Source organism: Leucopleurus acutus (assembly GCF_964270905.1).
Source record: "Leucopleurus acutus genome assembly, chromosome: 1".
In the NCBI taxonomy this organism is placed as follows: Eukaryota; Metazoa; Chordata; class Mammalia; order Artiodactyla; family Delphinidae; genus Leucopleurus; species Leucopleurus acutus.
The window spans coordinates 198,517,841-198,532,400 of NC_139142.1; the positions used below are offsets into that span (position 1 = coordinate 198,517,841).

At 40.5% G+C, this 14,560-nt stretch overlaps 1 protein-coding gene across 1 annotated transcript in view; it reads right to left on the minus strand.

The window, feature by feature from the left end:
- Positions 1-14,560, minus strand: part of CUBN (cubilin) — a 262,964-nt gene that overhangs the window by 37,532 nt on the left and 210,872 nt on the right. Inside the window, exons 57-59 of the mRNA XM_082845199.1 lie at positions 10,780-10,980; positions 8,011-8,140; positions 4,233-4,450 (exon numbers count right to left, since the gene is read on the minus strand). Of these exons, the coding sequence (XP_082701325.1) occupies positions 4,233-4,450; positions 8,011-8,140; positions 10,780-10,980 (549 nt within the window). The remainder of the gene's footprint in view (positions 1-4,232; positions 4,451-8,010; positions 8,141-10,779; positions 10,981-14,560) is intronic.

Genomic DNA, 14,560 nt, shown 5'->3' on the forward strand with positions numbered 1-14,560 from the left:
ATAATTACTTAAGAAAACAAGTTTAGTTACTATGGTCCAACACAGTCAATAAACATAGTTTAAACCCCTGATCTAATCCTGTATCTACAAGTTTCCTACCTAATGGGATGAGCACATCAAAAATGACTGACTGGGCCTGGAACATAACTGCATGAATAAATGTTCTTTCCTCTCTCACCCATCCTCCAAGATGCACGGCTTCAAGTAAGAAATAACTGCTTTATTATTTCCTTGAGCAGTGCCCAGGACAGGAAGTGCCCCTGGCTGGGGGTGGGGAAGGGGGGTTAACTCAGGTTCTGTGTCTCTGTGGGAAACAGAACTGGGAAAGGGGGCATCCCTGGTGTCACAGTGGTTGAGAATCCACCTGCCAACGCAGGGGACGTGAGATCGATCCCTGGTCTGGGAAGATCCCACGTGCCGCAGAGCAAATAAGCCTATGAGCCACAACTACTGAGTCCAAGAGCCACAACTACTGAACCCGCGTGCTACAACTAGTGAGCCCACGTGCCACAACTACTGAGCCCATGAGTCACAACTAGTGAGCCCACGTGCCACAACTACTGAGCCCATGAGCCACAACTAGTGAGCCCACGTGCCACAACTACTGAGCCCATGAGCCACAACTACTGAGCCCAGGTGCCACAACTACTGAGCCCACGTGCCTCGAGCCCGTGCTCTGCAACAAGAGAAGCCACTGCAGTGAGAAGCCTGTGCACCGCAACAAAGACCCAACGCAGCCAAAAAAATAAAATAAATAAAAATTTTAAAATAATAAATAAAAACAAAAAAACAGACTGACTGAGAGGCACTCTGGCGTGAGACCAGTACAGTAAGAAGAAATGGGGGCTTTGATGGCTTAAAAACACGTTTGCAGGTCTGAAATGCTCTGTGAGTGACACAGATGAGCACAGCCAGAGCTGAAGCAGACTCTGGTGGTAAAGGAGGGGCAGGAACTCAGCAAGCAGAAGTGGGTAGAATAAACGGTACTCATCAGTGTTAGTTCTGCACCGTGGGGCTTGCCCACTCGGGCCAAATCCATAGGACTGAAGGCTTTTTGAGCTTCACAGGATCATGGACGCCACTGACAATCGGGTGAAAGTTGCATACTCTCCAGAAAAACGCTGAGATCTGCAGATAATTTCAGAGTCTCACAGACCCCAGGACGAGTACTCCGCTGGTTATCAGTTATCGGGGATCAATTATTCACGTGGGGGAGGAGAGATGGGGGGAGCGGGAAGGCAGGTGTGCTTCACAGGTAGGTATCCGCTCCCGGGACGCACTGGCTTTTGCTTTCTCCTTACCTTCCATCCTGTGCAGGTGGCCCTGCACAGCAGAAGTTCCATAAAAGAGGAGACCTGATTTCACCACACAATTCATTAGCGACAAACTAGGGGGATATTTTCCCCAAATTTGTTCTGAGCCTTTAGCAATACAAATATAACAAATGCCCAAGGAGAAGTTATCTAATAATTATATTATTGTATGAGCCGGCTCTTCACTGACTTGGGAAAAATTAAAGCAGATGTGCATAAAGTATTGTCAAGTGTGGAATCGAAATAGCGAATCTGTAAAACTCCAGTGTTCAGGTCAAGATAAGCTAAACAGATGTCACAGACCAAAATGGTCTCCTCTTCACATCAATTATTTATTCAGGGAAGATACTGTCTTCCAGGCTAAAGTGACAGTTTTGGAAACTAAAATTCACTGTCCCACCCATAAAGTTGTTTCTTCTCTCTTTACAGGATGCCCAGGGCAGTTTAAAATGGACAAGACTGAGGGGAAAAGTGCATCTTACTAGCCAAGTTTAAGTGCTTTGTATAGATCTGTAAGAAAAAGATTCTATAAACACTAGAATTCAATGTACTCTTTATTGCTTCTTCCCCTTTTCCTCACCATAAACAACAAAAAACAAACCAAATTGAAAAGCTATGCAGAATGATCAGTGAATTTATATGAGTGGTCTTGAAAGGTTTGTAAGACCAAAACAGTACAAAATTATAACAATCGGTTGTTCAGGAAAAAAAAATACCACTAACGATCACTTAAAATTACTTCTTAAATATTCCCAAGTGGCCAATAGCATTTATACGTGAAGAAGAGGTGAGAGGCATGCAGGGGTAGCACACTGGGAGGCAAGGAATGAGACCCTATTTCTGCTCTCTGCATATGACCAGAGGAAAACAGTTATTCACTGAAAGTGGCCAATGCTTATAGATGAGCGGGGCCTTTGACGGCGTAAGATTATTCCTTCTGTGCTACTTCAGTTGGAGAATGTCTTTTTGTAGCTCAGAAAAATGTAATATCAATGAGGTTAGGGAACACTGGCTAATGTGGAAGCTTTCACGTAGGTGACAGCCGTGTGGAGTACTTTAGGATGATTTCAATGATCATGTGAGAATACATTAGGAAAAAGAAAAACAACTTGAAAGCAGGTAGCAAGAGCTATGCAATTATGTGTCATCTGATTCTAAAGTCTGTGCTAAAGGCACGAATAAACAAGTTCTCTTGTGCAAAAAGTCTCCAAAGGAAAATTAATTTTTCTTTCAAAATAGCCCTCTGTGTTTTATATGCCACTTCACTTGGGCAATTCCATTAAGGCAATGCTCTCTGTCTGCCCATGAGACTTGCTTTCAAGTCACTGTTGATACAGCTAAGTAGGGTAGGTGGCAAAGTGATTTTCTGATACAATTTGCACCATGTCTGCGTTTTATTGGGAAGCCGTCAAAACACAAATGTCTAATTGTTCCCCTCAAGAAATGCATGAAAAGAATCACACACCAAATGTAAAGAAGGCGAAGGTGAGCCCTGCTTTCTCTCAGAGGGCTGAAGGTCAGCCACAGCATGGGGTAAAGAGGAAGAAAGAGTTTGAACAGTGAGTCGGGATTCTTATTGTAGCAAACCTCCCAGGTTTCTCTGAGTCTTCACAGTAAGTGATTCGTTGTGTGAGAGGTTTGTTTTCAGAACATTATTCACTTCTGTATTCAAATGGAAGACTCGAAACACTTCCCAGAGTCAAATACAAATTATCTTAGACTGTGCCACTGATGCTACGAGTACGGATAAACAGAGAACAGACCAGCTAACTCATACGGCAGGGCTCCCCAACCCCCAGGCCGTGGATTGGTACCGGTCCATGGCCTGTTAGGAACCGGACCACACGGCAGGAGGTGAGCAGCGGGTGAGGGGGCGAAGCTTCACCTGTTGCTCCCCCGTCGCTCGCATTACGACCTGACCCATCCCCCCACCCCCGTCTGTGGAAAAATCGTCTTCCACGAAACCGGTCCCCTGTGCCAGAAAGGTTGGGGACTGCTGTTCTAAAGGATTCAAAGTTCCAAGTTAATTCTATATAGATAATTATTTCTCAGAAGCAGTGGGAATAAACGGGGGTGCTATTTTTGATTGATCCTCTCACCCAGTTTTTCCTTTTACCTCTAGATGACTCCCAGATCACCTCCTCCGCCCAAGTTGCTTCTCAAGCTTCAGTTTCCTCCTCTATTTCTCCATTTAGATATCTCATAGGCCCTCCAACCCAAAATGACCCAAACCAAATACAATATTTCTTCCCTGAATCTTAGCCTCCTAAGGCATGAGTATCCAACAAGTCACCCATAGAAGTCATCCTCAACTCCTGTCCTCATGTAATAAGCATGAAGTTCCCAACACTGTACTTCCAAGGTATTCTACCTTCTGAATATCTCTGAGATTTCCACCCTTCTTCTATTTTTATTCCCACTCTGTTAGTTTGAGCCTTCAACCTTTCTCATCTGGAATTCTGTGATAAGCTTCTTCCTTCCACCTTCCTCCACCCTGCTACCACCATGATCTTTCCAGAAGTCCAGTCGGGCTGTGCACTCTTTACTTAAAAGTCTCCCAGGCTCTTCACCATTTTAAGGATAAAGTCAACAGAGGCTACAGGGCCTTCTTTCTTGATCTGGACTTTGCTACCTATAGGCTTAACTTCCACCATTTCCATGGGTGATAAAATGAGACTCAGGTCTCATTTGAGATGGTGGTATAGACAGACTTTGTCTTTAAATACTAGAGAGACACATATGTTGAGTGATTTTTTGTTTTTACTCAAAATACACCACATGTAATTTTTAAAACCAAAATTTTATGTGACATATTCCTCTAAACTTAAATGAAGAGCAACTTTAGACAGGTGAAAAAAATTAAACAAAGCAGAAAACTAACAGTAATGAAAAATAGATTTACACACGCAAAATTCTTACCCAATGTCTGCCAGAAAGATATCCTCCAACCTCTTGCTGTTTGAAACGAATCTGTGTTGAACACCAGGAACATACTACTACTGCTGCTCTTAACACCTGGTGGAAGACTGGAACCACAGAATTTGCCAAGAAGGGGATCACTGATGTTAGAACCATCGTAAACTGCCAGGTAGTCTTGGGAGCAGAAGGTGGAGGAAACCACATCAAAATCATTGAACCTGTGAAATGAACCTTGTTAATAATAATGTTCTCCATTCGGGTTTCCATTAAATTATAGATTTAGTTCTTATTAAAAAAAAAAAAGACAAGACAAACGCCAACAGCATCCAAGTTTCACTTGATAGGAAACGTAGAAACAGTATACTATTTTACTGATCAGTTCAAAAGCTTAGAGGAAAGTTTTTGAGAGACTAGAATATGTCAAGGAGTGTCATAAGCTCTGGGGATATAAAGATGAGTAAGATATAGTCCTGGATTTCCAGGGGTTTACAGTCAAGGATATATTAAATCTACTTGACATAAAAGTTTTGATAAGTTGAACTGATATTTATTTATCATTTCAGCAACACTTTAGTTTTTCAGTCTCATTAAAAATAGGGTGTTTACTCTGTTCCCTTGTTATTTTTGTGAGATCAAGTGGTACTATCAGTCGAATTTTTGTTAATGGGAAGAATGCTAATATAATAGAGTGCAAGAAATGCTGGTTTTAGAATCAGAGCTTTATTCTCATTCTCACAGTCTGTTTCCCTCTTTTTAAATGGAGTTTATTCTAAGGTTAAGTGAAACAATGTGTAAAATCCAAATTATGGTAACTGGCATACAGTAGATGCTCAGACAAAGTAGACAGGCCCAACAAATGATCGTTACTACTATGATTTTGAAAACTAGGAATAAGAAATAGTTATTCCTCATAAAAGAAATAACAAATATTAAAAAACCAATGGTAGGAAAGAATGAACTAAATTCTCTTGAGCCTTATTTAACTGCTATAACCAGAAATTCACATTTCAGGTCACTGTGGTCATCACGGGCATGTCGCCACTCATCCCAGCGCTCAGCCTTCCTGACGTTTGTTAGGATTGTCTTTCTGTGCACACTTTGAGGTGTGATGTGGCCCTGAGACATGCTCTGGCCACAGAAATGTAAGCGGGAGTCATGCGTATTACTCTTGGAAGAAGTTTTAAGAACAACTACTATTCAGTTTGCCACACTGCCTTCTACTGCAGTGATGATCATGGAAGCAAATGTAGAAATGAGATTCCATCAACCTGGGCAGCTAAGTGACCATGATGAGAGGAGACTCCTTGCCAGGCCACGTTGGACACACTCATACAAGTGAGAAATAAACTTGTTGAGTTAAGCTACTGTGCCTTGGGGTTGTTTGTTACCACTTATAACCTATCCTGACAGACACATCCCTGACTTTTCTTTCATTGTCTAACATAGTATTTCTTTTCTTTTCTTTCCTTTTTTTAAATTGAAGTATAGTTGATTTACAATGTTGTGTTAGTTTCTGGTGTACAGAAAAGTGATCCAATTACACATATATATTCTTTTTCATATTCTTTTCCATTATGGTTTATTGCAAGATATTGAATATAGCTCCTTAACACCATATTTCAATCCAGGTCTTATGCTTTGTCATTTCAAGTAACTATTCCCAGAGTTCCCAAACAAGCAGGACTTCCTACCTGGATTTTCTTAAGGATTTTTATGGTGGGTTTATTATAGCTTATTTTTTAAAAACCTGTTTAAATTATTTGATGTCCTGTCATCATTTTTCTAGGTTCTTCTTTCTCAGGTGTTTTTGTTTTCTGGGTTTTGGTATTTTTGCTAGCCTCTGTAATAGATAACATATAATATGGAATAATTTGAAAATATCTCGTGATTAAAATATTTCCTTTAAGAGGCTTAAGAAAAAAATGATACAATATTTTGAAACAGGTTTTGATTGGCTGAATGTTTTCAAACTGATGATAAAGGTTAAGATGAAAAATTTCTTAATTTTCTTTAACCACATGTAACATGTAATGTTCCTATAATAAAAGAAGGCAAAACAATAGCTAGATAATTTCCAAAAACACTACTTTCATTTTTATTTTCTACAGACAACACATTTACTTTCCACAACGTGAGTCCATGAAGATAAACATCTGAGTTTCCAAGAGGACTCAGAGCTGTTTTGGCTTTGCGTCATTTTCCCATGACAGCACAGAAAATATTTGCAAAAGCCCATTAACAGAAAATGTCATGAGGCCGGCCTATTTGGAGAGCCTAGAAGGATTTATGTGTTACTAATGTCTACAACTTCTTCAGTACCTAGAATAGTATCTGTTTCACAGAATGTAGGTTCTTAGAAAGAATGTAATAATTTTCCAAGCATGTGGATGTGAACTTTGACTATGGTGAGCCCCAGGGCCCAGGCAAGGGCAAAAAATATACACATATCATAGCGTATGCTCTAATCCTACACGTGTAAGAACCAAGTATTGTGCCACGACAGCAAATGACAAGAACCGTTCCTTACGTGTCCATTCGGAGCAGGTGATCCCTTCCCAGGTCTCCTGCTCCTGGCCATCGGGCACTTTTTGTTTATTGTTTTGTTCCTGGGCCTTAAAGGACTTTTTGGCTTTGGGGCATAGCTCCTTTACAAATAGTCTCAGGTGGGACCTGCAGAGCTCTCCAGGGTCCATCCTGTAGACCACTCACTGTCTGATACAGGAAGCAAACCAGGCTTGGTGAGATGTGTCTTACAGTCCAAGGACCCATTTACATATGAGGTCCCTGGAGGTAAATTATGGAGAGTTTATGATTGGGGGGAGAGAATGTGATCACTGACATATAGGAGGAAGGGAGGTAGGAGGGGTCCTAGCCCATTAAGCTTCTATAGAAAATTCTATATTGCCATAAACTACACCATATGATGAGTTTCAGAGCTTTCCACCATATGCTGTATATCACTGAAACACAGGAGTTAGAAATACATCATCTCAGATGACAGCAATAGTGAACTCTGTCACTCAGAGAACTGGAGGTTGCTTTCCCTTCATCAGTCTTATTGGAAGTATGCAGGATCGGGGAGAATTTTCCTGATGATATAAGATATCTCATATAGCACCAGTTTAGAGGTGTTCTGATATGGGAATAAAAAGGAATTTCTTAAGTACTTAGAAAATTCACCCATGGAGAGAGAGCATAGGGAAGTATGAAGGACCTGGTTTGGGGAGGAGATCGGTCTGATCCGGATTCTGATTTTGACTCTTCATTTAATACAATATCACTTTGGGGAAGTTATGTGACACTTCTGAGCCTCAGTTTTCTCATCAGTAGAGTGAGATTAATAATACATACCTCATCTGTTTCAAGAACTAAATAAGAGAATGGTGGAAGTGTTCATTAAAGTTCTTTGTGTATAATACATGCCCCCCAAATGGAAACTGCTTTCTCTTGCCTTCCCCATGCCCTTTGATTTAAAGATAGGCTTATAACTTTATACCCCAGTATATGAAGCTACTCTAAAACTGTTGGAAAACTACAACAATTGTTTGAACCGGTGGAGTGAGTGCCTGTTTTTCCCCTGAATGACCACTGGCTTGCGTGGAGGGTAGGGGACCCATTTCCCAGGCGAACGGGATCACACCACATGCTTACTTCCCCTTCCTCCGGATTCCTGTATGTGCCTCTGATGAGAATCAGTGCTCTGCATCATTAAATGAACATCTTTTCTGTAAACAGAGCTGGGAGGATTTTCTTAAGAAGGTAAATGGGCCTTACGTACTTGAGCTGGATTACTCTGTCGTCCCTGACGGTGATGGTGTACAAACAGTGCATGTTGTTAGGGTACGCAGAGTAGGAATAGAAAGGGCTCTTGATGACCCCGGTGGAGAGGTTGAACACACCACCACAGGCTGCAACAGAAGGCGGGGAACAGGCAGAGAATGGTTATGACTCATGGCAGAGGAAAGTCATTTCCAGACATTCTTTACTATGGTACCTTTTTCCCCAAGAGAGATGACAATTCTTTGTCTTAAAGCAATGTAAACCTCTCTTTACTGTGCTTACAAATGCTTCAGATTTTTCCACCGAGGTAGAGGGAAAAGACAGTAAGGGGTAGAAGCAGGGAATAATGTTTCAAGGCACCTCTTGGAATGGAATAAGTCTGAGCCAAAATAATGGCCACAGTGAAAATGATGAGAGAAAACGTTTCCCATGTTGGAATATAACTGTCCTTTCTCTATAAAGCAGTGACAGATTCAGAGGGACAACAGTGATTGCTGGAGGTTTAGAAAAGGTGAGCAGAATCCAAGGCACATTGTGGGCTTATGAACCCAGGAAGGGCTGTGATCTAAAGATCTTAAATAATATGGATTGGAGTCTCCTGTGTCCATGATAGACGACTGTAAGGTGAAATTCGAGAAATCACTTTTGAAATAATGGAGTTTAGTTCCCTCTGTGGGCTCAAATGCATAGCTCTTGAGTCTCGCGTATTTCTGTTTGGTCGTGAGACTGGTAAGGACCATACTTGACCAAGTTTTATTACCAATCCTCAACAAGCATGAGGAAGGTAGGCCCACCCCGAGTCCAGCAATCAACAGCCCACAGCCCTTAGTCACTACGACTAGTCAATAAAACAACAGCCGTAAAAAGAGAATGAAATCCCATTATACAAAATATAGAATTTTTATCTTTTCGCCTGGCTTTGCATATCAGGAGGATTACTTTGTGCCATGCAATGATGGAAAGTGCCCTATTCTCACAGCAGGGAGAAAGGTTTATATTTATTTTACTTTATGATTCTAAAATTATAGTAACGTGAGTATACTTCGATGATGTTTTTATGGTTTACATACTATCAATGGATATATCCCATTTACACGCCTTAGAAATGATAACCAGATAGTGGCTGCCATTTAAGGTTATTAAGGTAATTTTTTATTTGTCTGTTTGTTTATTTTGTCTCAGTTGAGCCCACATTGCAGGGAAAGCTATTCTCTCTATGCCCATAATCATTCCTGTGCTCAGGCCCCTGGGTACATCTGCAGTGAATCAAATGTTAGATTTGTGTAGCCATTATTCTATTTCATCTTGTTCACAGTAATGTGGTCTCTGAAAGCTTGTCAATGCCTAAAATAACTCCCAAATTTGTACATTGTCAGGAGTTGAAATTTCGGTATCAACCCTCTTTAAAAGAGACTCTCATAGTAGATAATGTGGCCCCTTGTATACAGTGTTTTAGGAAAATGAGGGATTAGAGAGTAAAATAAGATAAAGTGGGGAGGAAACTCTCCATAACACTAGTTGTACCAAAAGAATAAAACAAGTCACCCCTTCTCTTTATCCAATAGACAGCTGGGGGAAGGAATGTTCTGTCTGTGCTAACAGAATTCCTGGGCCACACAGAATCATGCGTTACAAACGGGGCCAGGCCTTGGGGGCAGTTAACGTCCACAAACCACGAAGGCCTGTTTCATGAGTCACTAAACATTTTCAGGCTCTTCTGGGGATGGGAACAATAATTTATTTGAAAGAAAACAATTTGACTTTCTACCTTTAGCAATGGGTTATGTCAAGTAAAGATCAAACAAACATTTTGCAAGATCTTTTTTTGCCCGTGTTACTGAAGTTGGGATGATGTGAAAAAAAATGCTGTCAGCAAACCAGCCAAGTTTATTGCAGGAGAAGAAAAGACCATTCAAAGTAGGGAAATAGAATCTTACGATTTTCAAACAAACATGGATCAAACTCTACAAAAAAATGAAACGATGTTGGTAGCTACAAAGGTCTTTGTCCACTCGGTGGCTTGTCTCACCCTGATTTTGATACAGAGATGCTGCAAATTATCATGTAGTTGAATACATCCATCTTTTCTTTTATGACTTGTGCTTTTTGCATATTGCTAAAAAATTCTTTCCTACCAGAACATCATAAAGATATCTCTTACATTTTTTCTAAATGTATAAAGGATTGGTCTTCAACAGAGTGACTTGGGAAAATGAAACAGTCACCTGGACAGTCCAGGCCAAAAAGTCACTTTACGCAATGTACGAACAACTGAAGGTAGCAGTTCGTTCTAACTTAAATTATCAAAAATAAATCTCAGGGCTTCCCTGGTGGTGCAGTGGTTGAGAGTCCGCCTGCCGATGCAGGGGACGCAGGTTCGTGCCCCGGTCCGGGAGGATCCCACATGCCGCAGAGCGGCTGGGCCCGTGAGCCATGGCCGCTGAGCCTGCGCGTCCGGAGCCTGTGCTCCGCAACGGGAGAGGCCACACAGTGAGAGGCCCACGTACCACAAAAAATAAAAAATAAAAAATGAAAATAAAAAAATAAATCTCAATCTTCCATTTGATTTTCAAAGAGTAGTTCTGCCAAAGTTCATGAAAAAGGGCCTCCTTTTTTTTTTTTTTATGACCATGCACCTAATTAATAATTTTCTCCCTTAAGGTCTCTGAGTCTTCAACTTGGTGATGTGTGAATACAATTAAGTCTCCTTATGGAAATTGCTCAAGGGAAAGAGAAAATTCCAAACTACATCATTATGGCTACTCACGGGCTATCCTATAGGAAAACTTGAATCCCAAGTCCGTGGCGTGTGCATTTGAGTAGAAGTTAAGCAGCATGGGACCAGAGGTGGTGACAGGGGACAGGCTTTCATCCCCACACAGCGTCGCCAAAGGCGTGGAAGATAAGCTGTAACCCCTGACTATGTGCACGCCGTCGTTGACACAGCTTCCCGTTACAATGGAGCGAGCTGAACAGGGCACGGAACAACCAGAAGCAACGTAAGTAATAATCAGAAGCAACATAAATGATTACACGAAAATGTGAGGACGATTCACGCAATTTGGTTTCCTGATGAACGACCCTCACCCTAGTTACAAAACAAGCACAGGGGTGAGGAAACAGGGAGAACTTCACAACAGTTGAATCCTACTTTGAAACAATCCAGAATTTTCTTCCCTATAAAATGACTCCTTTAATTCAGTGATTATAAACTGGGGACAATTCTGCCTCCCAGGGACATTTGGCAGTACCTGAAGACATTGTTTTGCTGTCATGCTGGGCTGTGCCACTGACACGGAGTGGGCAGAGGCCAGGGATGCAGCTAAACGTGCTATAATGCTCAGGGCTGCCCCAGGCCCCCTGCCCTCCACCACAACAAGAATGACCCAGCCCCAAACGCCAACGTGCTGCTAGGGAGAAACCTTGCATTTAACAGTGACGCTTACCCACAGATAAAGGACTCCTACCACGGAGACGTCATTAAAATCTCAATGTTAATTAAACAAATGTTACAAACGTTCACACAAACAATATTAGCTTAAGAGTTTAGTGACTGTAAAATATATATCATTGTTTTGTTTTCTAATTATAAAACAGATATATACTCCAACCCATTCTAAAGAGAAATACAAAACAGAAAAACAAAAAATTTAAAAAACTTTTTTTTTTGGTGATGGGATGTTTTCTATTTGCATATTTTGGGTTTTTTTTTTTTTTTGATTTACAATATTGTGTTAGTTTCAGGTGTACAGCAAAGTGATTCATATATCTATTCTTTTTCAGATTCTTTTCCCATATAGGTTATTACAGAATACTGAGCAGAGTTTCCTGTGCTATACAGTAGGTCTTTGTTGGTTATCTATTTTAAATATAGTTAAGAAGACTTCTATTACTACAATGTATCCAATCATTTTTATGGGTGAATCATATAGTTAAAAAATTAATTGGAGACTTCTCTGGTGGCACAGTGGTTAAGAATCCGCCTGCCAATGCAGGAGACACAGGTTCAATCCTTGGTCTGGGAAGATCCCACATGAGCCAAGCAACTAAGCCCATGTGCCACAACTACTGAGCCTGCGTTCTAGAGCCCCCAAGCCACAACTACTGAAACCTGCGTGCTCTAGGGCCCGTGCTCTGCAACAAGAGAAGCGACCGCAATGAGAAGCCCGTGCACCGCAACAAAGAGTAGCCCCCGCGCGCCACAACTAGAGAAAGCCCGCACGCAGCAATGAAGACCGAACGTAGCCAAAACAAAACAAAACAAAAACATTGATTGGAGTCATCCTGCGTAGGATCTTTTGTAACCTAATTTTTATTAACATGAAATAACATAACATCATGCATTTAATATGATTAAATATCTTTTAAAACACTGAATTTAATGCATCTATCGAACTCTAATATATAGATGTGCCATGCTATGTTCAATTCATCCCCTACAGCTTAGTAATTCTACCTTTTCTAGCTTTTGTGATAAAAATACTGTTGAAACAAACATTTTTATATATAAATATTTGCAGAAGTTTCTCATTATTTCATCAGAATAAATTTTTAGAAGTTGAGTTACTGGTACTAAGGTAAAATTCTTTTTCAGATTTATCAAACAGTCATTTGGAAAAGTGTTACCAATTCACAGTTCCACAGAACTTTAGATATCTGACATTTCCCCCATTTCTACATTTTCATCCCCACGTAGAGAAACCTTGTACCCATTCACAGTCACGCCCCATCCTCCCCCTTTACTGTTCTCCCAATCCTAGGCAACCACTAACCTACTTTCAGTCTTTGTGGATTTGTCTACTCTGGACATCTCACATAAACAGAATCATATATATATATATATATTTATATATATATATAATATATATAATATTCAGCCCTTTGTGACTGGCTGCTTTTACTTAACATAATGTTTTTGAGGGTCATCCATGTTGTAGCATGTGTCAGTACTTCATTCCTTCCAAGCTCAATAGTATTCCATTGTATGGAGAGACCACATTTTTGTTTATCCATTTTGTAGTTGATGGACATTAGTTTTGCTTCTACCTTTTGGCTATTATAAACAACACTGCTATAGATATTCACGTACAAGGTTTTGTGTGGATACGTGTTTTCAATCTCTTGGGTAAATAAGTAGGAGCAGAATTGCAGACTCGTAGAGTAACCCTATGTTTAATGTTTTGAGGACCTATCAGCCTGTTTTCCAAAGAGGCTGCACCATCCTGCCATCACAACAGCAATTAGAACCAGCATGAGAGTTCTAATTTCCCACATCCTCACCAACACTTGTTATTGTCTAACTTAGCCACACTATTGAGTATGAAATGGTAGTACATTGTGGTTTTGATTTGCATGTCTCTATGAGTAACGGTGTTGAGCATCTTTTCATGTGCTTATTGGTCATTTGTATATCTTGGAAGAAATATCTGTTCAGATCCTTTGCCATTTTAAAAATATTTAGTTAGGCCACACTGTGTGGCTTGCTCAATCTTAGTTCCCCAACAAGGGACTGAATCCAGACCCTCGGCAGTGAAAGCGAGGAGTCCTAACCACTGGACCACCAGGAAATTCCCTCCTTTGCCATTTTTAAACTGGGATGTATGTTTCTTAATGTTCAGTTCTAAGAGTTCTTTTCTATTCTAGATACTAGAATGGTCGTAAATTTTTATTTCTCTTGGGTAAATACCTGGGAGTAGAATTGCTGGGTCATAAATAAGGTATGTATTTAATTCTATAAGAAACTGCCAGTCAAATTCTTCCAAGTGGTTATATCAGTACCTATTCTCATGAGGAATGTATGAAACTTCCAGTTGCTCTGCATGCTTGCCAACATTTGATATTGTCAGTCTTTTTCATTTTAGCCATTCTGTTGTGTGTGAAATGGTACCTCATTGTGATCTTTAATTTATTGTTCTGATGGCTAATGATATAGAATATTTTTCATGTTCTCATTTACAAAAACAAAAGAAAACACTTTTATCTCATCTAGATGATAACTTGAACATGAACCTAATACCTACACACACACACACACACACACACACACACACACACACACGCACTTTACCTACTTAAAATTCCCCATCGGAACTGCCCAAAACTACATTACAATCTCTTATACAAGCACATACTATGACATAATGGACTTTACAATCAGACTGCCTGTCTGCTGTTAGAACATTCTTATACATTAAAGAAACTATGGTATACATTTACTTTATAATTTCAAATCCCCTGGCCATAGATCTTGGTTCAAGGGTGGGCATGTGACCTAGGCCAATCCATTGAGAGTAAATTTCAGGTAAACTGTTTGGAATCTGGAATAGACAGTAGTGTGCTGGTAAATAGGACAACCAGCTCTTCAAGGGAAAGAGGCACACCCTTATTTGTAGCATTTTCCAATTTCTGTGGTAGAAATACTCCCACTATAGCCAATGTCAAGTTACCAACGCGAGGTCCTTAGATGCAGAATTTGGACCAGAGGAGCATGACTGACTCTTGCAAGCCAACTCCAGCATGCCACTGGATAGACATCCTCTCTCTTCCTA